Source organism: Mus caroli, unplaced genomic scaffold (genome assembly GCF_978045245.1).
Source record: "Mus caroli unplaced genomic scaffold, Mus_caroli_1 scaffold_6, whole genome shotgun sequence".
NCBI classification, from domain to species: Eukaryota; Metazoa; Chordata; class Mammalia; order Rodentia; family Muridae; genus Mus; species Mus caroli.
This window is the reverse complement of record NW_028227261.1, coordinates 31,608,703-31,635,182: the sequence shown is the minus strand read 5'-3', so window position 1 is coordinate 31,635,182 and position 26,480 is coordinate 31,608,703. Positions and strand designations below refer to the sequence as shown.

The following is a 26,480-nucleotide window of genomic DNA, read 5'->3' as shown; positions in this document are numbered from 1 at the left end:
GGGCAGACAAGGAAACATCAAGATCATGGCTAGTCCTGGTAGTACATCCGTACCCTTCCTCCCGGGAGGTAGAGGCAAGAGGGATGGGAGTTCAAGGTCATCCTTAGCTATATCCCACCCCCACCCCCAGGAAGGGAGGGCTGCAGAGGGTGGTGGTGATGAATCACACAGCTTAGCATTGCTTCGCCAGGGATCTGCACAGCTGGGCTGGCTTCCATGTCTGGTCGACAGTGTTTCTATTCAGCTGCAACTTGTGACTGCCTAGACAAATTTTCTGTTTTCAAAATAGTCTTGATAGTTTTTAGATTTGTTAGCAAAACCAACTAAATCAAGAAAACACAGATCTGCATCAAGGACTCTTGCTTTTTTTCTTTTTTCTTTTTTCTTTTTTTAACCAAAGGAAATACAAAACTGCATGTCCAGTACCAAGCTTTCTTTCTTCTTCTTCTTTTTTTTTTTTTAAGATTTATTTATTATATATAAGTACACTGTAGCTGTCTTCATTCAGACACACCACAAGAGGGCATCAGATCTCATTATGGATGGTTGTGAGCCATCACATGGTTGCTGGTATTTGAACTCACAACCTTCAGAAGAGCAGTCAGCACTCTTAACCACTGAGCCATCTCTCCACACCCCCCAAGCTTTCTTTATTATGAAACTGAATGAGGCACCATGACCTGTTCCTGGGGTCCTGAACAGAAGCTGCTCTAAAACCAGTTCCATTTAGGTTCCTAGGGAGTCAGTTACAACCATCTAGGCCCACCATCCTCTTTAGCTACATATCAAACTCAAGACTTGACTTCCCAGAGATTCACCCACCTCTGCCTTCTAAACACTATGATTAAAGGCTGCACCACCACGGCCAGCCTTCCATCTTGTTTTCTGAGATAGGGATTCCCACTGGGACCTGGGGCTTGCCAATTAGAGTAAACTGGCCTGCTAGCAAGCCCTAGGGAGCTGCTTGTCTTCATCTGGGGTTAAAGGCATGTATAAATTTAGGCCATTGGTCAGCATCTGTTTGTCCTGAGTGTCTCCTTGGAGGGACAGGGCCCTGTGGCAGCAGTTGCAGTTGGGACTCTGAGCACCCTCCTCTCACAGTGACACCAACCACATCTGCTTCTCTCTCTCCTGCTTCTCTCTCTCTCTCTCTCTCTCTCTCTCTCTCTCTCTCTCTCTCTCTCTCTCCCCCCTCTACCCCAAGACAGATTTTCAGCAGACCCATGAAGAAAACTGGGTGGAGGCAAAGGACACTGGCTCCATGGCTGCCAGGTCTGGTGGGAGGTTTTAGCACTTGCATGTAGGAAATGCAGGAGAGCCGGGCGTGGTGGCGCACGCCTTTAATCCCAGCACTCGGGAGGCAGAGGCAGGCGGATTTCTGAGTTCGAGGCCAGCCTGGTCTACAAAGTGAGTGCCAGGACAGCCAGGGCTACACAGAGAAGACCTGTCTCGAAAAACCAAAAAAAAAAAAAAAAAAAAGGAAATGCAGGAGTCAGAAATGCGCCTGCTGCTGGATGTGATCTGGTAGGCAGCAGGGCCACAAGGATTTCAAGGATGGTACGTGGTTGCTGAGGAGTCCAGGAGCGTGTCTTCACCACTGGGATGGAGAGTGGGCTCAGAGCAGATAAGGAAAGCAAGACATAGCAGTCAGCAGTGAGGAGAAGCAGGTGGGGTACAGAGAGCTCAGTACACTGGCACTCAAAGAGATAAAGGAAGGTGACTGATGGTGGCTCAGATTGGTGGCCTGGTAGTGGTGCTCACTGAAACTGCAGATTATGATGGACGAGGGAGGCAGGGCAAGGCAAAGGCAGACATTTTTCTGAGTGGGGCTAGTTAGAGGAGCATTCAGTGGGCCGACTTTTTCCTTTCTGCTAAACTCATATTCCTTCATCATAGAATCTGAAAGTGAAGAATTCCTTAAAGGTCATTTACCCACCTCTGACCAAGCCAGTTTACCCGTTCCCCTCAGAACATGACTTGTGCCTGCGCATCGCCACTGCGCATCGCCACTGCTGAAGTGTCACACCCAACACCTGCTTCCTCTAGCTCGAACAGCAGTCCAGCCCCCATGTTTCTCCTGACCTGTCATTGTTCTCTTCTGTGAGCCGCTGTCCTCAAGAATACTATGTGGAATGTCTTGCTTTGTAATGTATCTTAGTGATCTTTCTGTTGCTGTGGTAAAACACCACGACCAAGGCAACTTATAAAAGAAAGCCTTTAATTGGGCTTACTTATGGCAGAGTAAAGGAACAACTGGAAGCTCCCATCTTGATCCATGATCACAAGGTCCAGTGTGCGTGACTGAATGAACACTGGGAATCACACTAGTCTTTTGAAACCTCAAAGCTTCCCCCAAGGACACAGCTTCACCAACAAGGCCACACCTCCTCTAGCAAGACCACACCTCCTCTAGCAAGACCACACCTCCTCTAACAAGGCCACACCTCCTCTAGCAAGACCACACCTCCTCTAACAAGGCCACACCTCCTCTAGCAAGACCACACCTCCTCTAACAAGGCCACACCTCCTCTAGCAAGGCCACACCTCCTAAGTCCTTCCAAACAGTTCCTCCAACTGGGGACCAAATATTCAAACATGTGAGCCTAGGTGCATTCTCATTCAGACCACCACCATGTGGTGCTTTCACACGAATGCTTGTGCTCTGTGTCCAAATAGGCCCCCCTTTTTATTTTCTAGCTCTAGAGTGTGGACTCAGGGCTCAGGCATGTTCAGTAAGCCTCTAAACTAAGCTGTTGCCCCAGTCCTCCAAGTGGTCTAGCAAAGAGTATTAGCAACCATTTATTGAGCACATACTATGTGGAGACTCTGCCTGTTCCCCATCCTTGATGCCAGGGCCTTACACATGCTCAGTTGTGCTCTAGTGATGACTTGGCTTCCCAGTTCTTGTTTTTGTAAAAATTCCTCATCTTTAAAATAGGGAAACACTGTTTACTTGGAGAGTCAGGGATGGAGTTTGACAGTGATTCCATTGTATAGAGCTGAAGAAGTGGCTTAGCAGTCAGGAGCACCTAGTTTGGGTAGCTCAGCTCCAGGGACCCAGTGCCGCCTTCAGGCCTCCACAAGCACACACACACACACACATACACACACACACACACACAAAGTCATCATGTGGATGAAGCCACCCTAACTCTGCCAGTCTCTTGTGATATGTCCCTCTCTGTGGGTTGTGCACACACTGTGTTCCTGGTACCTGAACTTCACTAAGTAGCATTCACAAATACACTGCTTACTAGTTCATCCTCAGAAGATTTGTGTCCATGAAAATGTACCAGAAACATGACACCAAATATATATTTTTTTTCTAGGTGTCCACATTTCTAAAGGACAAAGTTCAGAACTCTAACGGTCGCTTTGTGTTGCCAGTGTCGGGGCCTGTTCCCTGGGGAACTGACGTTCCTGGAGTCATTAGGTAAGTCCTCTGTGATAACTGGCCAGCAGTATTTGAGGTGCTAAGAACACTGAGTCTGCCCACCCCACAGAGGTACCAGGAACACAGCATGTGCCCACCCCACAGACCGCAGCACCTCCGAGCCTCTCTCGGGCCCTGCTTATCTGTCCCTTCTGTAAGGCTCAGGTGTATGGAGGTCAAAGATCTAATCACCACTTTGCCACTTGACGGGAGGATACTGGGGCAAGCCAGCCAGTTCCCAGGTTCATTTCCTCATCAGTTAAGAGACCGCGTGAGAATACATGACCACACTCTGCTGTGCTTACATGGCTCTGCGACTGCCCAACAGACAAGACTGTCTTTATCTTTGTGGTTGTTAGCCTAGCCTTTAATGGCTGAGCCACCTCTCCAGCCCTGTCTTTATCTTTTGTTTGGTTGGTTTCAGGGGCACTGGGACCCATGGTCTTGCACATGCTGAGCAGGTGTGCAGAGCTTCACTTCCAACCTAGGGCCTTTCTCTCAAAAGAGGGACTAAATTCCTTTTGTCCTGCTGTGGGCAGATGATAAGTTGGCCTGGAGACTGCCCCAGCCTAGAGAAGACCCCATCATGTCACGCTGTGCATTTCAGAGTGTTCAGTGTCAAAGGCAAAGAGGTGAAGAAGATGGAATTCCGGCATGGCGGAGACTATGTTGCTGCCCAGAAGGAAGGTTCTTTTGAGCTTTATGGAGACCGAGTCTTGAAACTGGGAACTAACATGTAAGCAAACCCTCCACAGAATGAACTTGAGCACACAGAGGTCACTCCATTAAAAAAAAAAAAAGTTCTCTGAGAAATCCCCACTGACTCTACTGAGGATGTGACTCGACTAAGAGGGCGCTTGCCTAGCAGGCATGAAGCCCTGGGTTCCTAGCATTATCATTGTGCAAGCCTACACTCCCAGCATCAGGGATGTGGAGGCAGGAGGATGAACAGTTCATCAAGGTCTTCCTGGGCTTCATGGTGAGTTTGAGGCCAGCCTAGAGTACAAGAGAGCCTGCCGGGAGGAAACAAAACCTGCGGGCCACTGGAGTCATTTCCCCAGACAGAATGCACGTCCGAGCCGTGACGTGACGTGACATTCAAGCGCTAAGGCTCCCTGGCAAAAGATACAGAAGTTTAAGTAACGGTGGAGGAGAAGTAGCCAGTGTCCTTTGCTGCGGAGGGCCACACCGCCTCCCTGTGATGCTCTCTGTGTCCGCAGAGCTGTTCCTTCTGGGGCCTTTTCTCAGGGAAGAAGCAAACTGGGAGCTTCTTTTTCCCAACTCAGTTGTGTTCTGAGCTCACAGCATCTTTCTGGCTGCCTTTTACTATCTGAGAATAATAGCAATTAGGAGGGAGTCAGCGACCTGGCTGGGTCACAGCACTGTTTTCTGTTGGTTGCCAGGTACAGTGCGAGTCGTCCTGTGGAAACCCACATGTCTGCAACATCCAAGAACGCAGCCTCCAGGGCCCAGGTGAGCTGCTGCTCTCTCCCTCTCCTCCTTGATTCTTTCTCCACACAGCAGACTGCCCGGGGCGGGGCGGGGCGGGGCGGGGCGGGGCGGGGCTTTAGCTTTCAAAGCTAGTTAACTTTCCCCTCAGCCTTACATGTACCCAGATTTCTTTTTTTTTTTTTTTTTTTTTTTTTTTTTTTTGGTTTTTCGAGACAGGGTTTCTCTGTATAGCCCTGGCTGTCCTGGAACTCACTTTGTAGACCAGGCTGGCCTCGAACTCCTCCTGCCTCTGCCTCCCGAGTGCTGGGATTAAAGGTGTGCGCCACCACGCCGGGCTCTGTACCCAGATTTCTAACTGTGGCTTTTGCTCAGAGCTTTCCAGTGATCTGACTAATTAGGTAATGTGGGGACTGGTTCATTACAATTAAATAGGAGCCAAATACCAGGACATGGCAAATAGCTTTGTAACAGAGCCGAGAGGCCTGTGGCTGCTGGGTCCAACATGCATGCTGATGAAAATGTCAAAGCATCCCTTGTCAAAAGTGCTTCCTGGTCGACAGGACCTTCTACCTTCCTTTAAAATGAGGTTTTCATCCCTCTGAGTTCCATATGCACAAACTCTGGGACAAACCACGGACTGTTCAGTTATTGAGTGTTCATGGAACCGAGTCCCAAGGTGCTGGGTACCAGCTTGGCGTCGGTGTGGTCCCAACCCAAAGAGGCTTCTGGTTCCCTGGGAAGGACAATGGTAGAAACGAACAGCAAGATGGAAAGACATCGACAGTTTACACCAGAAGACCGTGCGCTCTGTCCTCTGGGGTGGGAGCAGGGGGCAAGGGAACACAATGGTTTTCAGGGGCAGCGGCATGGAAATAGGGCTCCAGAGTAAGCAAGACACCACATAGCAGGGGAGGAGAAGTGGGTGCCAGCCGTGGTGGTGGGATGAACACAGGCAGAACGAGGAAAACAGCATCCTTTCTGAAGAGGCAGCGAGTCTCCACATAGCTCCATCTTCGAACTCAGAAGTCCGCCTCTGCCTCTGTGCTGGGATTAAAGGCGTGTGCCACCACGCCCGGCTTTCATTTTGTTCTTTATGCAGTAGTCAGGGGACTTTGTTTCAAGCAAGACAGAAATAAGAGAGTGTGTTTTCAGTAACTGACAGCAGTGAACTGACAGTAGTGAAGAGTAGAGCCCAGATCCAGGTAAGAAGGTAAAGTCTAGAAAGGGTGGTGAGAGAGGAACGGCCTACTGTGTTGCTGGATGTCACCACCAGAGGGCAGTATGGTAGTTCCTCCAGAATGGTACCTCCTGAGCTGCAGGCCTGACAGGAGCTGCCTGGCAGAGGGAACTGGACCTGACTGAAGAGGAAGCAGGGCCCTTCTCTCCTCCCGAGGAGGAAGATAGTCTGAGAAGTGTGGTCCCTGGGGCATTCCACTAAGCTTCAGAGTTGAAAGTCTGTGGTTTGCTTCTTTGCTGGAGTCCCACTGCTGCTGAGCTTGCTTTATTATCCTGGCGAAGCTTGCTTTCTGTGCGTTAGTTGTACCCAGAAATAATTTAAACTGTTATTATTTTTGCTTTGTTGTATAATTCTTCCCTGTGTCTCTGGGGTCTTGGCAGGAAATGTGTTTGCCCTGTGTGGCTACAAATCACACCACACCGTTGTTTCTACAGGAAAACATTGTTCCAAACCCTCTTGCCAAAGAAGAGCTGAATTTCTTAGCCAGGCTAATGGGAGGGATGGAGATCAAGAAGCCAAGTGGCCCTGAACCAGGATTCCGACTGAATCTATTTACGACCGACGAGGAAGAGGAGTATGTTTTAAGCCTGCTTTTCTTTCTTTCTTCCTTTCTTTCTTTCTTTTCTCTTTTTTCCTTTTTTTTTTTTTTTTGGACAGGGTTTCATATAACCCAGATGGCCTCAAATTCACTATGTAGCTTTAAAGTCCTGATCCTCCTGCCTCTGCTTCCGAGGTGCTGGGATTACAGGTGTGTGCCTCCGCACTCCATTTATATGAGATCAAATCCAGGGCTTTTGTGTATGTTGGGTCTAGTACCCTACAAACCAAGACAGTTCCCCAGTCCTAAACCCATTCTTTAAAGATATATAATACATTCTTGTCCCCATGGCTTAGATCGAGTGTAAATACACTTATAAACCCCTACATGGGATAAGAACACAGACAGGACAACTGCAGACCAATACATACAAGCACAGATGTGAAAGTCACCAGTGACCAGAAATCCATGCTTCCCTGAATACAGACTCCCTGGGGCTTCCTGAAGTCACTCCCCCAAAAGCTCTAAAAGTTCTACTAAACAGGAAGCTAAACAAGAAGTGTTAGGAGATGACTGGACTAAGCTGGCAAGATGGCTCATCAGCTAAAGGCCCTAAGACCAAGACCTGCATTCCAGCTCCAGGGCAGAGGGAGAACTGACACTCACAGGTCATCCCCGACTCCCACGTGCCTGCCATGGCACGTGGGCACACACTCATGAACACACACAGATATAGAGTGTAGGACCCCCAGCTGTCCCCAAGTCATTTCAACTGCCGGGTCACAGATGTCTCAGTGGAGGCTGATTTGCACTCTGGATTGAAAGGGCCTCCATGTGACTTGGGCCTCAGAACTTGCTGAGAGAAGAGAGGGAGAGTGTTGGCAGAGAAGCAAACGCATGTGACTTTCTGAAATATAGGGATGGGGGAGGGGAAGGGGCAGAAGGAGACGCAGAGAAAACAGGTGACCATGTTCTCATGAGGTGGCTCACCGTACTAGGAAGAGGAACCCTGAACCGTGTAACCTTAGGCCTGTCTCTTCCTGCCTCCTGTAGACACGCAGCACTCTCCAGGCCGGAGGAGTTGTCCTATGAAGTCATCAGCATACAGGCTACACAGGTATGTGAGGGACCTCACGGGTTCTGGACCTATCCTCCTCAGCATCTTGGAAAACTTTGGCTCTCCAAGCATGGAGATGGCTCAGTGGTTAAGAGCACTGGCTGCCCTTGCAGGGCAGCAGTCTAATGCTCAGCACGCATATGGTGGCTCACAACCGTCTGGAACTGCAGTTCCCGGCGATCTGTGGGCACTAGACATACAGATGATGCACACACATACATGAAGATAAAACACTCATACACAGAAAATAAAAAGAAACCTTCTTGAAAATTGAGCAGTGGTGGTGCACGCCTTTACTTCTACCACTTGGGAGGCAGAAGCAGGCAGCTATTTGAGTTCAAGGCCAGCCTGATCTACAGAGCAAGTTCCAGAACAGCCAGGGATACACTGAGAAACCCTGTCTCAATAAACAATCAAACAAAGATCACCAAAGGCACCCTATTCTGTTCTTCCCAGAGCTGAACCCTTGATGGCGTGATCATTTAAGTACTTCCTGCCCCAGAAAGGACATGCCCCTGCAGACGTGTCCTTTTCTTCTCTCTCCACACTTCCCACAGGACCAGCAAAGGAATGAGGAGTTGGCCCGGATCATGGGTGAGTTTGAGATCACAGAGCAGCCGGAGCAGAACACCAGCAAGGGAGACGACTTGCTGGCCATGATGGACAGGTTATAGATGCAGATGGGCACGCCCTAGCCCTCCCTCAAGAGACTGCCTTAGACCACCCTGGACATGGATGGCTGGGGATCTCATGTGCCCCTGCTGGATTCCAACCGAGGCCTGCACCTTCTAGTCCATTTTTAAGTCAGAAAAAAACTGGGACGACCTCTTGGAGAGCATCCATTTCTGAAGCCACACACATTTGTGTATTTTCAGCAAAAGATATTCTTGCTCTTAACCCAGACCTTCCCCATTATTTTCAACTCAATGATGACTATGGGCGCCTCCTGGGCCATTTCCGGGTTTTCCACAGCATCTTTCCTGCAGGGACCAGCGTCCTATGCGTGCCTGTAAGGACAAAAGAGCAACACCTGAAAACACAGGCGGGGGTTCCGGGCCATTCTGGCTGCATAACAAGATAAATCTCTTAAAAAACCAAAAACAAGCCGGGCGTGGTGGCGCACGCCTTTAATCCCAGCACTCGGGAGGCAGAGGCAGGCGGATTTCTGAGTTCCAGGACAGCCTGGTCTACAAAGTGAGCTCCAGGACAGCCAGAGCTATAAAGAGAAACCCTGCCTCGAAAAACCAAAAAAAAAAAAAAAAAAACAAAAACAAAAACAAAACAAAACAAAAAAAAGTTTGGGGACTTGGGGAGGGGAGTAAATGCCCTAGCCATGTACACCTGGTGACAGAAATTTGATTCCTAGAACCTACATGTCAAAAACCTGCTTTGGGGACTAAAGAAATGGCTCAGTGGTTAAGAGCACTGGCTGTTCTATCAGAGGACCTGGGTTCAATTCCTGGCACCCACATGGTGGCTCACAACCATCTGTAATGGGTTCTTTTATTGTTGTCATTGTTTTGTTTGTTTTGTTTTTCAAGACAGGGTTTCTCTGTGTAGCCCAGGCTAGCCTCAAACACAGAGATCCACTGCTTCTGCCTCCCAAAGGGCTAGGATTAAGGCGTGCGCCGCCACAGCCCGGCTGTAATGGGTTCTGATGCTCTCCTCCGGCATTCAGGCATACATTCAGACAGTGGATTCATACATAAAATGCATAGATAAATACATGAATAAAGTGTTGTGGAAAAGTGATGTGGTGGCACACATCCATAATCTTAGCACTTCTACTGCAAGATGGGAAGCGGAGACAGGAAAACTGTCTGGAACCTTGCAGGCCAGCTCACCTGAGGTTTGTAGTATAGCCTCAGAAACCAGAGACTCAGGAAACAACTCAAGATCAGCCTAAGCTTTATGAGACCCTCGCTCTCAAAAAACAAACAAACAAAGAAAAAGAAAGGAACCCCGGGATGGGGCTGTGGCTCAGTGAACAGTGTCCAACAGAGGAATGAAGACCCAAGTTCAGGTCCCAGAACATACATGAAGCCAGATGCTATGGCACATGTTTGTAACCTCAGGATCCCACAGGGAGATTTGAAACAGATAAGAGAATCCCTGGAAGCTCCCAGGCCAGCTAGCCAGGCATTCACACCAGCAAACCAGAGATCCTGTCTCAAGGTGGACAAAAGAACACCTTCCACATATGTGCTATGGCACACACGTATCCACACTTACTACACACACACACACACACACACACACACACACACACACACACGAGAGAGAGAGAGAGAGAGATTCAAAGATTAAATTTAATCTAAGAAAAATTAGTAAAAAATTCTGAGGAGTGTTCTGTTCAGCTTGCTTTACAGGTAAGTTTGAAATCAGAGTAAAGGGCAGTCACTTCAGTGTGTAACTAGTGTCAACTTGACGCTAGCTTGAGTCACTTAGAGAGACCAGAGCCTCAGTTGAGAAAGTGCCTCCTTAAGATCAGGCTGTAGGCAAGCCTGTAGGGCATTTTCTTAATTAGTGATTGATGGGGAGGGCCCAGCCCATTGTGGGTGGAGCCAACCCTGGGCTGGTGGTCCTGGGTTTTATGAGCAGGACAGTAAGCAGCACCCCACCACAGCCTCTGCATCAGCTTCTGCCTCCAGGTTCTCTGGCTCTGTTTGAGTTCCTGTCCTTTGATGATGAACAGTGACAATAAGCCAAATGAACCCTTTCCTCCCCAACTTGTTTCAGTCATGGTGTTTCCTCACAGTAGAAACCCTAAGACAGTTTGTCATGGCTCAGTTTAGAAGGCCTCCAACCCCCTCCCCTAACACATTGGGCGTTGTCACCTCCGAGAGACAGGGTAAGCCAGGCAAGGACAAGACAGGCTGGAGAGGCCCCGGGAGAGCACCTGGGGGTCAGATGTTTGTTCTTCCAAGCATGTTCTCCTCCGAGTCTACCTTTATCACCAAAGGCATCCGTTTGCTGTTACATCTGTATCCTGTAGCATCAAACACCAGGCAGAGCCTTAGGCTGGGTGCCTAGGAGGTGTATGTGTTGTGCCTCCCCCAGGGACTCACATGAACTGCCTCAGGTCAGGGCTGCCTGAGATAGTTCAGAAAAGGCCAGGAGGCCTGTCCTACATGCTCCCTCCTGGGACCAATAACCTGTGTACCCTCAGGGCCAGCCAACTGTCAGAGGTCAGAGTCCATTCCTATGAGAAGAATATCTGAATGGCACAGGTGGCAGAGAACCACAACTGATCAAGGCCACTGTGTGAAACGGGGTCAGCTTGAAGGACCACTGAGGTCACACCCCGAAGGAAGTATGAAGATATGGTTTTGGAATGCAAGATCAGGGAACCTGCCCTTTGGCCCTTGACACAAGGCACAGTTTCGATCCTGAAAGGTAAGTCATCAGATAAATTCGCTATCTCTCACCCAGCGAAGAAATCCCTTAACCACTAGGTATGTCCAACCTTTTGAAATTGCCACAAAGTTCAACAACTGCACAATTGAGGGTTGTTTGGTTTTTTTTTTTTGTTTTTTTTTTAAATCATGATTTAGCTGGGCGGAGGGCCATACACCTTTAATCCCAGTACTCAGGATGCAGAGGCCATGAGGCCTGAGGCCTGAGGATCTCTGAGTTCGAGGCCAACCTGGTCTACTGAGTGAGTTCTAGAATAGCCAGGGCCACACAGAGAAACCCTGTCTTGAAAATAAATAAATAAATAAATAAATCCAACAACACGTCCCCCACCCCCACCCCCACCGAACCAGAACAACAAAAAATATGTTCTTGTTTGTTTTGAGGCAATTCATTAAGACAGGAAATGGGGCATACTCAGGACCTCTGGAAGAGCAATCAGTGCTCTTAACCACTGAGCCATCTCTCTAGCCCCTTGCTTTTGTTTTTGTGTTTGTTTGTTTGTTTGTTTTTGTTTTTGTTTTTTTTTTTGAGACAGGGTCTCACTATGTAGCTCTGACTGTCCTGGTACTTACTATGTGACCATGCTGGCCTGGAACTCACAGTGATCGGCCTGCTTCTGCCTCTCAAGTACTAGGAATAAAGGTGTGTGCTACCGAGAGCAGCTACATTTACAACTCTGTGTTGGGCTGCATTTATGGCTATTCTGAGTCACAAGTATCCCAAGGGCTGCAGGCTAGACCCACCTGTTTCTGCTGGAGAAGAAACTTCAACTGCCTTAAATTGCCTGCTACAAATATACCACGTGAACTCTGTTTAGCCTCCAAGCTATCTGGGCCACAGCTGGGGACTGACTGGGGAAAGGGAGGGGAGGGGAAGGTTCTGTGATGCTCCATACTGTCACAGACGTAGACTTCACTGTCATCTGGGACTGGATCTAGGAGATGGGCCACCCTTGCCCAGAAACCACGGCCTCCTCCCTCCACTTGCCCTGCAGAGATGCGAACTATCTGAAACATACCTGTCCTCCTCTGTAAATAAACAAGGAGATACACATCTGTGCTGATGAAGCAATCTCTGAGTTTCATGCTTCTAGGCCTGCACAAATATTGAGAAAAACAAGTTTATTTGCATGGGAGTCAGGAAGGGAATAATAAAAAAGAAAATAGCAGCCAGTGTGTGACTCGGTGATCTATCAAAGTGTATGAGTAGGTGATCTGTCAAAGTGCGTGAATCCCCAGGCTCTGCTCTTAAACCTGTGGAAAGAAACAAACAGCCGGGCGTGGTGGCGCACGCCTTTAATCCCAGCACTTGGGAGGCAGAGGCAGGCGGATTTCTGAGTTCGAGGCCAGCCTGGTCTACAAAGTGAGTTCCAGGACAGCCAGGGCTACACAGAGAAACCCTGTCTCGAAAAACCAAAAAAAAAAAAAAAGAAAACAAACAAACAAAAAAACTATCTAAAATTTTGACTAAGTAATATCTGAGTTTCCATTTAGAATCAAACCAAAGGGTTTGTAATATAGTTTAGCAGGTAAAGGTGACACACACATACACACATACAGGACCTAAATTGAATCTATAGAACGTATGTAAAAGTGGAAGGAGATAACCCACTCCACAAAGTTATCCTCTGCCTTCTACACGTGCATATAAATAAATAAAGACACAGGGGTCTCACACAATGCCCAGCATGGTTGGAACTGGGATGCTGTGCTCTGGTCCCATCTCTGCCTCAAATTCACCGTATTATCAACTACCCACATCAAGCACCGGTACCCTTGATTGTAAGAGACAGGGAGACCCAGCTGGGCCAAGTGAATGCGCTAAATCTCTGGGTTCCAGGCATTGCCCCAGGCAAGACACAGGGAGCTAGGGTGTCTTCCCCACAGCCCTGTGCCCTGCTTCTCCTGTCCTTCCAGGTCTTTTATGACCATGGCCTCCTCTCAATTAAACTACACAGGCTGAAGAGAGGACTCAGTAGTTTAAGAGTATCGGCTGCTTCCAGAGTATCCAGGTTCGATTCCCAGAACCTACATGTTGCTTTACAACTGTTTGTAACATCTGTAACTCCAGAGTCATCAGGGCTTGCTTCTGGCTTTCACAGGCACCAGGCACACAGACAAACAAACATGTAGGCAAAATACCTATGTACATTAAATAAAAAATAAGTAAATAAAACTGCTCATCTCTTATTTTTAGAGTTAGAGGCACTAGAGGTAAATAAGGAAACAACAAACAAGCACTTTCAATAGGTGCTCAAAGAGTGCTGAAATAAGAGCCGGGCGTGGTGGCGCACGCCCTTAATCCCAGCACTTGGGAGGCAGAGGCAGGTGGATTTCTGAGTTCAAGGCCAACCTGGTCTACAAAGTGAGTTCCAGGACAGCCAGGGCTATACAGAGAAACCCTGTCCCGAAAAGGTGAAATCGGGAGGGTCAGAAATTCAAGACTAGGCTCTAGAGAGATGGCTCGACTTGTAAGAGAACATCCTCCTCTTGCAAGAGACCAGTTCCCAGTACCCATGTCAGACAGCTCACAATCACCTCTAACTCCAGCTCTAAGGGACCCGACACCCTCTTCTGGCCTCCAAGGGCACCTGCACTTAAATGTGCAGCCCCCTGCCCCTCCCCCAGCACACACGTTTTTTAAGATGGGGGTACTGGGAGCAGAGCCTTATTTTCTTACCCTGCATGGCCTGGAACTCAGACAACTATTTCTTCACCTGTTCTTCATGCAACTGTGGTTTGCAGCATGACAAATCACTAAAAACGAAAGGGACAGCAGGCAGGGTATAGGGACAGGGACGCAGATCTATAATGCCAGGACTTGGGGTCAGAAACAGAAGGATCTAGAACTTAGAGACAGCCTGGGTTACATGAGACCCTGTCTCAAAAGAGAAATGGCAGGGAGCAGGGTAGCAAGGGTTGGGGCAAGACAGTTCAGCACCGGATGCTCTCCCAGACGACAGAGGTTTGGTTCCCAGCATCCACAAAGTGGCTTATAACCATCTGTAACTCCAGTTTCAGGGGACCTGACACCTCTGGCCTCCTCAGGTACTCTACAAGCATGGTGCACTACACTTGCTCAGGTACACACACACACAAACACACACACACTTAAAGGAATTAATATAAAAGGGGGTTAAGAGGGGGAAGGAGGTACAAATGGGAAGGAGAAAAGAGCTTTGTGATTACTGAAGGTACCCAACTTAAGGAGTAAAAAATCAGGGCAGCAAGCACAAAAATGAGAGAATCTACTTTTGGTAAGGTCTAGGTGAATGTGTCTCCTAGTGACCACTGAGTACCAGTAAGACATGAAGATATGCCACAGAGATACCTAGAGAAAGGGCAATGTGAGATGTGTGCCAGGCATGGGACAAAGTGGCAGAGCAGGCTACAGGCAGGCAGGCACTATGGCCAGGGAAACCTGGTGAAGTTCTGACACCAAAGGTGACTCAGCTTAACGGTCGGTCTACTCCCAGGAAGTTTGGGACAGACAACACTGACCTAGATTCTGATGAAAATAGTTGTCTGTGGTTAGTTGTTGTTGTTGTTTTGTTTTGTTTTTAAACTGAAACTTGGAATCCAAACTGGTTGAAATCACTAGTCCTTCCCCTGGGCCTGTGCAAGTGTCTAGTGGGTGACCTTTGGATTAGGACCAAACTCCACACTTAAAACAAGAAAACTCGCCGGGCAGGGTGGCGCATGTCTGTAATCCCAGCACTTGGGAGGCAGAGGCAGGCAGATTTCTGAGTTTGAGGCCAGCCTGGTCTACAGAGTGAGTTCCAGGACAACCAGGGCTATACAGAGAAACCTTGTCTTGAAAAACCAAAACCCAACCAACCAACCAAACAAAAAACTCATTATTTTGGTGATTGGCTTAACAAACAGTGAGCAAAGCAGGCTTTAGTAACAATCTGATCAGATAGAAGTAGGACCTATGTACAGAGTCTCAGTATTTGGAAGGCAGAAGACAGAGGATCAGGCTCAAGGTCCTTCAGGGCATAGTGAATTCAAAACAGAATGGGCTACAGGAGACCCAACTACAAAACAAAAAATTAAACATTCACATTTTAAAAAGTGTTATACCGGGCATGTCACGCCTTTAATCCCAGCACTTGGGAGGCAGAGGCAGGCGGATTTCTGAGTTCAAGGCCAGCCTGGTCTACAAAGTGAGTTCCAGGACAGCCAGGGCTACACAGAGAAACCCTGTCATGAAAAACAAACAAAACACCACCACCACCACCAACAACAAAATGTTACTTTTCAGCCGAATGTGGTGGTGCATACCTGTAATTCCAGCACATGGGAGGCAGGGGCAGGCAGATCTCTCTGAGATTGAGGCCAGCCTTGTCTATAGAACAAGTTCTAGGACAGCCAGGTCTCTAGAGAGAGGCTCTATCTCACACCCCATCCTCCTAAAAAATGAAACAACAGGACCTACAACTCTTGCAGACAATCTGGATTGGCTTCCCAGTACTCACATCCACCAAGTAGCTCACAATGGCTCACAACTATAACTCTAGTTCCAGGGGATCAGACGACACCCTCTCCTAGCCCTCATGGCCAACACACACACACACACACACACACACACACACACTTTTTAAATAAGGAGAAATGGCTCAGCTGTTAAGATCACATGCTGTTTTTTCTTAGGACCTGAGTTCCGTTCTCGGCACCATGCCAGCCGTACGCTGCCTACATACCTTCAGACACACACACAGACAGAGACAGACAGACAGACAGACACACACACACACACACACACACACACACACACACACACATAAAAAAGTTAAGATAGGGGCTGGTGAGATGGCTCAGTGGGTAAGAGCACCCGACTGCTCTTCCGAAGGTCCAGAGTTCAAATCCCAGCAACCACATGGTGGCTCACAACCATCCGTAACGAGATCTGGCGCCCTCTTCTGGAGTATCTGAGGACAGCTACAGTGTACTTACATATAATAAATAAATAAATTAAAAAAAAAAAAAGTTAAGATAATCCTTCTTAGATTTTCGCTTTGTAGATCAGGCTGGCTTTCAAGTACAGAGATCTACCTGCCTCCAAGTGCTAGGATTAAAGATGTATGCTACCATGCACTGCTCGATTTTATTTATTATTATTATTATTATTTTATTTATTTTTTTTTTTTGAGACAGGGTTTCTCTGTATAGCCCTGGCTGTCCTGGAACTCACTTTGTAGACCAGGCTGGCCTCCAACTCAGAAATCTACCTGCCTCTGCCTCCCGAGTGCTGGGATTAAAGACGTGGGCCACCACTGCCCAGCTCGATTTTATTTTTAATTGTTAATTAGTTACAGGCAGTTGTGAGCTGGGAACCAAATTTAGGCTTTCTGCAATAGTATGTGGACTTAATTGTTAAAGTTTAGCAGTTAAACCTTCTCTCCATAGCCCTGAGTTTTCCTCTTTGAGACAAGGTAGCTATGTAGGCCTTGCTGTCCTGGAACTCTCTCCATAGACTAGGCTGTCCTCCAACTGAGATCCACCTGAGTTGCTGGAATTCATGAGTTTGCCACCACGTTTGGCCACATTTCCGTAATTTTAATCAGGTGAAGAACGTTGTTTTTAGTTTTTTGTTTTGTTTTCTCCTATTATTTATTTATTTATTTATTTATTTATTTATTTATTTATTTATTTATTTTACAGAAGCTCTCCCCCACTTAACGCCATGAGCTCAGCAGGACATTAGGGGGTAGGGGGACACAGCTCCAAGCCCGAGCCTACAAAGGTGGGAAACTAGACAGAGAAGAGGATTGGGCGTGTGGCGCGCGGCCTCCTGGGACTTGTAGTCCGCATCCTGCGAGGCGCATGCTCTGATGCTCTGGGTCTTCCGCGGTTGCCATGGCTTCTCTGAGCCTCGGTGGGTGGTGCCCCTAGACGCGGGCGGGTTTTGGAGGCGTAACGCGCGGAAGGCGGAAGGCATCACGCGGTGGGTAGGGCAGTCGAGTGTAGGGACTAGGGCGCGCTGGGACCCGTCCTCTTCCCCTGGCGCACTGGCTGCGGACTTTTCTTCCCAAACCCCTTACGCGCGGTGAGGAGAGGGGCGCACTCGGCACCCGGCTTTCCCGGGTGGGACTAATGAGCTTGACCGCTAGTGGCAAATCCCAGGCCTCCCTTCCTGGAAGCAGCAGAGCCGGAGCTAAAGTCTGGGCCTGCCTGAAGGTCTCAAAGACTGTCCTTTTGGATTTTGTTTTAAGACAGAGTGTAGTTCTGTATGCCAGACTGGTCTGTAACTTGGAGATCCACCTGCCTCTGCCTCCTGAGTGCTGGGTTTAAATGCATGCATCTTGGCTAGGTTTGGCTTGTTTTGTCTTGAAACATTCCACTATCCAGGTTGACTTGGAGCTCACGATGTAGTTTAGGCCGGTGTGGCATTTGAGGTGCTCTTACTGCTTCAGACTTTAAAGTGATGGTATTATAAGTGTGCGCCATCATGCTTGGCTAGATTACATAGTAACAAGCGCCTGGCAGAAGGACATACATAAACTACAATTTGCGGTAGTGGTTCTCAAACTGACTGGCACATTAAAATTCTGGGGAGCTTTTTGTTTAAAAAAAAAATTGTATAAACTGAGCATAGTGGCACACGTCTTTAATCCCAACACTCGAGAGGCAGAGGCAGGAGGATCTCCATGAGTTTAAGACCAGCCTGGTCTACATAGAGAGTTCAGGACAGCCAGGGCTACATAGAGAAACCCTGTCTCAAAATAATGTAAAAATAGGATACCTTGCAGGATGTGGTAACACACATCCCGAATCCCCAGCACTTGTGAGGAAGAGACAGGTGGATCTCTGTGAGTTCCAGGCCACACTTGTTTACTTTTTAAGTTCCAGGCTACTCAGGAAGATATAGGAAGACCCTGTCTTTAAAAACAACAACAACAAAACAGTCTGGGCCTGTCCTCTCCAGGCAAATGAATCTAGATCTCTGGGATGTGTGGGGCGTGAAGGCCAGGCAAAGGTTTCCCCCGGGGGTATCCAGTGGAGGGAGGCATCTGGACCACTAGGGTGGAGTTTCAGGGCTTGGTAAAAGTGAGTGACATCTATCTGTGTGCTCCTGCCCACAGCGAGCAGCCATCCAATGTGGAACAATGGCGCTGAGCCACTCGGTGAAGGAGCGAACGATTTCTGAGAACAGCCTGATCATCCTGTTGCAGGGCCTCCAAGGCCAAATAACCACTGTGGACCTTCGGGATGAGAGTGTGGCCCGAGGACGCATTGACAACGTGGATGCTTTCATGAATATCCGCCTGGCCAATGTCACCTATACCGACCGCTGGGGACATCGGGTTGAGTTGGATGATCTTTTTGTGACAGGTCGTAATGTCCGATACGTCCATATCCCAGATGGTGTGGACATCACTGCTACTATTGAGCAGCAGCTGCAGATCATCCACCGTGTGCGCAACTTTGGTGGCAAGGGTCAAGGTCGTCGAGAGTTCCCCTCCAAAAGGCCATGAGACTGTGTCCTCCTTAAAGTTCCAGCACCACCTCAGGGACCTCCGGTGTTCTGAGCCAACTCCTGGCCATCCTTCCCCACCAGTAACAGACATGTCACAGCGGCCTTTCATAGGGTTCCACTTTTCAGACACACCCTGGGTCCCAGAATTCCTTCTGCTGGTGGCCTTGGGGTAGGTGACAATCCCTCTTTTGGATCATTTGTATCTGGAATCTCCATTCACTGATTGACCCCATCCGTCAAGGAGTCGTCAACTCTGGCAGTGAGGACTACTGAGAGTGTTTGGAGTGAATCACCTCTAACGTCCCGTTTCTTTTGGCATTTGTTTCTTTTCTCATAAAACCAAACTTGGACACACACACGTCTGTGCCTGATGCCCTGCCTGGTAAATACTGGGCTTTTGGCTCCTGTGTAGGGGCAGAGTGCAGGTCTCAAGTTGGGGGGTACACCAGGATTTACTTGGTCTAGAATGTGGCCCTGTTTCCCAGATTATCATGAAGAAATCTAATGGAAAGTGGTCTTTCCGTTGAGAGTCCTTGAGACTCTCTTCTTACTACTGTGTACTAAAGCTAAGAGTCTGCAGACCCTCATCCCTCCCTCAGGCTGGCGAGTTCAGCTAACAGGATATCAATCTCAGCCGGCCCTCCTGCTTCACATGGATACCCTGGCTTTCAGGAGGCTAAGGCACAAGGATCAGCTTCTGCTATGGGTGAAATCCTGCTTCAAAAAACCAAAACAGAGCAGTTGTAGTGGTGCACAGAGTAGGATTTACTGAAGGAGGCAGAGTCAGGAGGATCATGAGTTTGAGGCCAGTCTGCGTTACGTGCTTTAGCCAAATGGTGGTGGAGAACATCTCTAATCTCTGCACTCAGGAGGCAGAGGCAAGTGGATCTCTATGGGATTGAGGCCAGCCAGGTTTACAGAGTGAGTTCCAGGACAGAGGAACTCTATCTCCAAAAACAAAACCTGTACAAGGAGGAAATAAAATGGTCTGAGGAAGTACAGCGAAGATGCTGCACCTCACTCTGCGCAATTCTTTTCCATGCGTATGAGTGTTCTGCCTACATGTGTGTGCAGGCACCATCTGTATACATGGTATCTTCAGAGGTCAGAAGAACGCATTGGTTCCTCTGATCTGGAATTACAGAGAGTAGTGATCCAGCATGTAGGGGCATGGAATTGAGTCTGGGTCCTGTGCAGGCACAACCAGTGTTATTCATGCAGAGCTGTCTCTCCAGCCCAGGATTGGATTTGATTTTGTTTTGCTTTCTTTCTTTCCCTTTAAAGACAGTTTCACTGTGTAGCCCTGACTGCCTTGGAATTCATGTGGACCAGACTGGTCTCACTGCTTCTGCCTCTGAAGTGCACCACACCCAGCAGTGTTAGGGTTTTGTTTGTTAGTTTTTTGAGACAAGGCCTCCTGCTTCCCAGCCTGGCCTTGAACTCATGATCTTCCTACTTCCGCCTCCCAAGTGCTGGTATTGCAGGAGTGTGCCACTGCAGCCCACTTAGGTTTATCAGGTTCTTTTCTGCTCTTTAGGTCCTAGGACCAGGCAGTTCTTGGATCTTATATTAATAAGGCCAAATCTACCCACAGCTCCAGAACTCTCGATCTCTGGAGGGTCTTGTTGCCTCGCAGAGGGAAGTGAGCTAGCTCTTGTCTCCCGGCAGCCCCTGCGTCCCAGCTGGAACACACATACACACGCATGCACGCACGCACGCGCGTGCATCTCATGCTCCCACATCCAGCTTTTCCATGGTTTTCTAAATTTGTTTCTACACAGGCATTCTTTCCATTTCTTCCTGAAGGTTGGGCTTTTGGAATTCAGAAACTAAAAATAGTCTCTGCATGCTGTTGTGTCTTCTGTTCCCTGAGGTAACAAATGGAGGGTGACTTAGCTGTGAACAAGAGGGGCCCAGGAGCTCCAGGGATAAGATGGCAGTGTGTTTCAAGATGGTACTGGAGTCTAGACTGTCATGGCATTTGCCCAAGCTTTCACATCCACCCTCCTTGTCACTCCAGCCAATGTGGGGGATCCCATTGATGGCAGAACCCCCAAGAGCTGAGTGCTCAAGCAGCACTATCCATACCTATCTCTCATTCCTGGAGAGAAGAGGGTTTTTTTGGGGGGGGGTGCAATCAATGTTGTTTGAAGGAAGGAGACCACTGAAGTTTAGAATGCTGAATGGACATGTATATGTTGGCTCATGCCAGAAACATGCAAGGGACAAGAGTATGCCCTCGTCTCAGCATGGCTGAGTAGGTGGGACTTAAACAGTCCAGTGAACTCTAGTCTGGCATCCCTGGCCAAAGGGTAGGCAAAGGTAACAAGGGTCCTCGACGTTCTCATTAGCATTCCAGGAAGACCCAGAGATACAGTATATTTTGTGAGGGGATGAGAGCAGCTTAGATTCTGCAAGGGCATAGAATTCTACCAACAGCAAAGTAAGCATTCTAGGTCGCTAGTTCTGGTCATAAGCTTAATGGCTGTTAGCTAAGGTTGGAAGTAATCAGCTGGGCATGGTGGCCCATGCCTTTGGTCCTCAGAGGCAGGGGCAGGTGGATCTCACTGAGTTCCAAGGCCAGCCTGCAGAACTGTAGGTCTGTCTATGGTGAGTTCTAGGCCAGGGATACATAGCAAGACCCAATCTCCAAAGGTGGGAGGGCATGGCATGACCTTTGTTGGGAAAAATAGTATTTAAAGGAAAACAAAACAAACAGTTTTTAAATGTCACTCCAGCAAGGGAGGGGACTCCTCCCCAGCCAGTGGTTGAGTTAAATGGGAACTGCTGGGCAGCGTAATGGTGGTCAGAAGTCAACTACTGCTGCTGTGCCCTGTGTTGGGAGCTTGGTAAATCCCAGGAGGGGCAGAGCTGCAGGCTTATCCTATGTATGTGTATTAACAGCTTCGTCAGACAGGGTTTGTAAACCTTGTGATGGGCTCACGGTGAACAACTGGGAAGCTGAAGTCAGGCTTCCCATATCAATCCTGGCACTTTTATTTTGTGTTTCTTTGTTTTTGTTTTTGTTTTTTTGAGACAGGGTTTCTCTGTGTAGCCCTGGCTGTCCTGAAACTCACTCTGTAGACCAGGCTGGCCTCGAACTCAGAAATCTGCTTGCCTCTGCCTCCCAAGGGTTGGGATTAAAGGTGTGTGCCACCACTACCCGGCCTGTGTTTGTTTTTAAACATGTGGTCTCATGCAGTCCAAGCTGGCCTTCAATTTGCTGTGAAAGAAGTAAAGAAGGATGCCTTCACCTCCCAAGATACTGGGATTACATGTCGGGTTTATTGTAATACTAGGGTTGGGACTCAGCGAATCACACACGCTAAGGCCAGCATTGTACCCTCTGGGCTACTTCTCCAGCCACTGGGACTCTCTTCTGTTTCCCAGTACTCCTGGCATCCATTCTATTGCTGCTCATCCCCAGTGTGAGTTGGACACTTAGAACTTGATACACCGCTGGATGTGGTGGTGCAGGTCTATAATCCAGGCTGCTGGGGAAGTGGAAGGTAGGTTACAGGTTCAAACCCAGATAGTACTATAGAGACTGGAGAGCCAGCCTGAGCAACTTATTGAAACTTTGTCTCAAAAACAAAAGCAGTGGCGATACAGCTCAGTGGTGAAATACGTTCTACCACAGAAGAGGCCATAGGTTCAGTCCCACTCACCCCAAAAAGCAAAACCAACACCAAACCTTGCCATACTCGGGCCTTGAAGCTCGGATGCAGAGAAGCCAAAACCCAGCTGCTAAGTAGGGTTGGGGTTCTGTAGTTTGAAGAAGCTCCTGGGGGTGAGGTCTCCCCTCCTTCTGTGATAGTCTAATCTGCCTATCCCTTTTCAAGAAGCCATCTTGAGCTGTTGTGACAGGTGTCATTTTGTTATGGCAGCACCATCTGCCAGTGAGCCAGAGTTGGAGAGCCAGCAGGAGACTGTCACCACCCATGTATCTCCCAGAGATCCTTGAGTTGGTGTCCTGATGACAGTTTTTTTTTTCTTTTTTTTTTTTTAATCTCCACTGGCTGGCACTTTTAGTTTCTATTGCTTACCCTCTTTCTCCTCCTCTGCTTTGTTAAAACTTCTATATTTTGAGTCAGCTGAGAGCCTACCAGGAGTTGGGATGGTGGTGTCAGCGCCCAGTGATTCATCTTAGTGATAATTAGTGAACTGGAAAACCCAAGATTCATCCCTGTCAAAGGCAGGGCTTCCGGAATCCTTTTTTCTCCTCACTTTGTCAGAGAGAGGAGCAAAGTGGGCCCGCCTTCGGGATGCCTGCCTTTGAGTCATGTGCCTCCTAGAGGTTCCCTGACTGAGACTAGTGGGCATTTATAGGGTGTGGTTAGCTGGATGTGAAACTCCTTGGGTCCTCCCATGGTTGGTGTAATGTATTATCCCCACTTGGGCAGCCAGGATTTACACTGAATTATCTAGTTTGTAAGTGATACAATGGGGATTCAAGCTCTAGCCTTTTTGGAATCCACTAAACTTTCTTCAAGCCACAGCCCAGCCATTATTAGCTGGGTGTCACGGTAGAGGTTACCCTCTCTCTCTGAGTGCTACCTTCTGCATTTGTTAACAGGTTTCTAAAAGTGCCTCATTTTACATAAGACAGGGCCTTTGGAGCTGGTCTCATTACTAGTTATTCAGCATTATCTGCAGCTGAGTGGCCACCAAGCCAATCAAAGACATTAAGAAAGGATTCAGGCTGGGACTTCATTAAGACCAGCCTCCGGTGTCCCGACAATACCTTGTGAAAATGTGACAAATAAATAAATGCTTACTCCTAGCAGGGCTTAGTCGTGGCCACGTGTGTCTACACGTGGATACAGAATGACCCAAGTGTCATCAAGTACACTTGTTAACTCTGAGACAAAGGAGTGGGACTATGGCCGCTGGTACTGCTGCCACCGAGCCCTTCTGGCCGCTTCTACACGGCAGTGGACGGAAGCCAGGATTTTCGAGGGCCCCCAGTGAGTCACCAGACTGATGCAATCCCTTTAAAGGGCTCATCTGCTGGTGCAAGAAGCTGATTCATGGAGGGCGTGGCTGCTGAAGGAGGAGAAAGGACGGAAACTGGCAGGAGGGAGTGAGGTAGACAGCCGGCTGAAGTCGTTCATTGGAACTCTTCACTGCAATCTCCCTGGACAAGACTCTAGGGATGTCCAAGATGAACTTGGCCATCTTTGGGGTTTCTGAAGGGCCTAAAGTGAAATGAATTGTGACAGTAGCGATAGCCAATTCCTGACTTCTCTTGTACCCAACTTCAGCACTTTCCCACACAAATTTCCAGAAGCCGAGAAATGGGGATCAAGGGAAGACTACTTTTCTAAAGAATGCAGTGCAGTTGGCGGGTTTTGCAACCACTTAGAGTCGTCCCCAACCCCAGCAAGGAGAGCAAAAGTCGGTGAGGTTCTGCAGAGCCAAGGCGGACCGGCGCCTCTGTCCCAGTCCCACTGTAGATGTAGATTAGCGCTAAGTACCGCCCCCTGACTGTCCAATCGCTTTACAGATTTCGACCCAGACTCCACCCAGAACCAATTGGCGATCTTATCTGGGCTTCCTGCCTGAAGGCTTCCGCCCATCCTGAAGATGGCGCACCAACCCCAGACTCAGGCGAGGGGGCGGGAGGCGGGGCCGAGAGCCTATGCGTCACTTCCGTTGTCAGGTGGCGGCGCCGCAGCCATGGAGGGAGGCGGCGGCGGCAGCTCTGGCGGCTGCGCTGGGAGGCGGCGGTGAGCGGCTCCCACGCCCCCGGCCCGGCCCCGGCCCCCGGGACGGAGCGCCGAGCAGCCCCAACTCTGGGCTGCGGACTATGGGCAAGGAGCGCTGATTCCCCGGGAAAGGTGAGTTCGGGGTCCCGGGACGCGGAGCCGGGTGGGGGCTGCGTGCTGGCGGGGCGGGCCACCGTGGCGGAGGGACCCCGGTGACAGCCCGAAGCTGACCGGAGCGACCAGAACGGCTATAGTGAATTCCCCCTCCGCCACTGGATGTCTGTCCTTCCCGGCAGCGGGGGCGTCAGCTGCCGGGAGCCTCGGTCTTTTGCCGCAGCCCTGGGAAATGGGCACTGCCCGCCTTGCCGAGACCCACTCAACCAGTCATCGAAGCAGCCGGCGTTTGGCCCGCTCTAGTTTTCTCCCAGAGAGACCCGCTCCTCCTCTTCATGCTTCTCCCCTGACCTAGAGAGTGACTTGAAAGTTAGAACGAGTCCCCAAGGAGAGCCAGCCAAGGTTTTCCTCCTGGAGCCCTCACCCGTTGGCACCGACACCATCGCTGCTGGGGAATTTTCACATCCTGGGCGGCGTTCAGGTGCGAGTCACAGCAACCTGCTTGCCAGATCCACGTTGGGCCGGTCTTCACCGTGGGAGAGCTTGCTGTGGTCAGTGTTTCACCTGCCATCCTGGTCAGGCCCGCCCATTCCTACGATGCTTGGCCCCACCTTTCAATCTTGGGTAGGAGCTTTCGGATTCCCAGTGGCTTCTCCGTCCACCCCCACTCCCCCAGGTTGTTGGCAGAAGGAAGAGCTGACAGCCACCTTCGGTGGCAGGATAGACTTTGCTCTGTTTTAAGTCACTGGAGGAAACCGGTTGGCTTTGCTGGTTTTGAGAATCATTGAGGAAGAGGGTAGTCACGCTGGGCTGGGCACCTTTCCCTCTGGGCTGAGTAGTTTTGCATGAGATAAGGAAGAGCAAAATCCTACAGCCCTTATTTATAAACAATGCTGTGAGTTCCTCCTTAAAGGCCCTGTTAGTTGATTGTGAATTAGACTCTCTGCCAGAGATAGTCCCCATTCATTCATTCATTCATTCATTCATTTTTCACATAACAAAAGGGCCCTGCCTGCAGAGCCTAGTGCTGTGTAGTATTAGTAGGCTTTGGAGGCTCACTCCTTAAATCCTGGGATTAAAAGTGTGTGTCAACCTTGCTCTGGACTCCTTAAATTCAGATTCTGGTGCCGGCTGCTTTCTGGTTGCCCGACCTTTGATCGCTTGTATTTGTCCTCATTTGCAAACCACTGGTCATGGTAAAAAGAGTCACTATGGAGAGTTACGCTAACACCTAATAAAGAGGTTCTTATCTGAACTAGTTCACTGTCCAGCTAGAGGAAACTGACTTGCAAGCAGATAGGTGAAATGTGATCTACAAAAGCAACAGGAACTGAATGCTGAGGGAGCCCAGTGGGGAAGCTGCTAGCTCAGTCTGGGAAGCCTGGGCAGTAGTGACAGGAGGATAGTGACTGGAAGGACAGAAAGGGGAGGGAGGCTTAGTCATGTAAAATGGGAGATGCTATTTGGAGAGAAGTACAGAGAATCAGAGAGAGACAACCTCAGCTGTGTCAATAGAGTAGTATGGAAGCCGACAGGGCACAAAGTAAAGCAATATAAGTTAATGAAAAAAATGAGCATCTCATGGATCATTTGGAACTTTGTGTCCAGTGCACAAGAGGCCAGTAAGCTTTTAGCTGAGGAGTGACCGGACTAGATCTGTATCTTAGATCGCATTCTCTGAGGAGCTGAGGAGGGTGAGAGAGCTAGACACCTCGTCAGAGACCATCACATGCTTCCAAGAAGAGAGTTGGTATAGACCTACTGGACCTGTGCTGAGAAGGCACCGTGTGGTCAGTACTAGGTGGACAACCCCAAAGTGCTCCCCAAAGTGCTCTTCTCTCTCTGAGACCTCAGGTTGTTTAAGCTGCTGGCAAGGTAGGGCTTTCCTCCCAGAAGGCCAGATGTAAAGGGGGTTACATTTTCTCTCCTGTGCCTTTAACGGATAAGACAGTAGTTTGAAGGCTCAAACAGGTCTGCTTCTAATC

The 26,480-nt window shown here is 49.0% G+C and overlaps 3 protein-coding genes across 6 annotated transcripts in view; all 3 read left to right on the top strand.

The window, feature by feature from the left end:
* Positions 1–8,881, top strand: part of Oscp1 (organic solute carrier partner 1) — a 29,922-nt gene extending 21,041 nt beyond the window's left edge. For both annotated transcript variants that reach the window (XM_029476601.2, XM_021160273.3), the window contains 6 exons: positions 3,330–3,433; positions 4,041–4,169; positions 4,837–4,906; positions 6,557–6,696; positions 7,714–7,777; positions 8,335–8,881. In XM_029476601.2, coding sequence (XP_029332461.1) covers positions 3,330–3,433; positions 4,041–4,169; positions 4,837–4,906; positions 6,557–6,696; positions 7,714–7,777; positions 8,335–8,451 — 624 coding nt within the window. In that variant the 3' untranslated portion in view covers positions 8,452–8,881. The remainder of the gene's footprint in view (positions 1–3,329; positions 3,434–4,040; positions 4,170–4,836; positions 4,907–6,556; positions 6,697–7,713; positions 7,778–8,334) is intronic.
* A 1,955-nt stretch (positions 8,882–10,836) lies between these two features.
* On the top strand, positions 10,837–19,029 carry Lsm10 (LSM10, U7 small nuclear RNA associated). 3 transcript variants are annotated; one of them, XM_021160772.3, is made up of 2 exons: positions 10,837–11,173; positions 18,279–19,029. In XM_021160772.3, the coding sequence occupies exon 2, from the start codon at positions 18,303–18,305 to the stop codon at positions 18,669–18,671; it is 369 nt and encodes a 122-aa protein (XP_021016431.1). In that variant the 5' UTR covers positions 10,837–11,173; positions 18,279–18,302; the 3' UTR covers positions 18,672–19,029. The 3 variants fall into 3 exon arrangements, with proteins under 3 accessions (XP_021016431.1, XP_021016432.1, XP_021016430.1); XM_021160773.3 differs by lacking the exon at positions 10,837–11,173 and adding an exon at positions 17,060–17,140; XM_021160771.3 differs by lacking the exon at positions 10,837–11,173 and adding an exon at positions 17,137–17,242.
* A 5,310-nt stretch (positions 19,030–24,339) lies between these two features.
* Stk40 (serine/threonine kinase 40) overlaps positions 24,340–26,480 on the top strand; it is a 39,138-nt gene continuing 36,997 nt past the window's right edge. The window contains exon 1 of the mRNA XM_021160591.3: positions 24,340–24,513. The gene's annotated coding sequence lies outside the window, so the exon portion shown is untranslated. The remainder of the gene's footprint in view (positions 24,514–26,480) is intronic.

What these genes read in the sequence shown, in the direction of transcription:
- Lsm10 (XM_021160772.3), top strand. Translation starts at nt 18,303, where the DNA reads ATGGCGCTGAGCCACTCGGTGAAGGAGCGAACGATTTCTGAGAACAGC.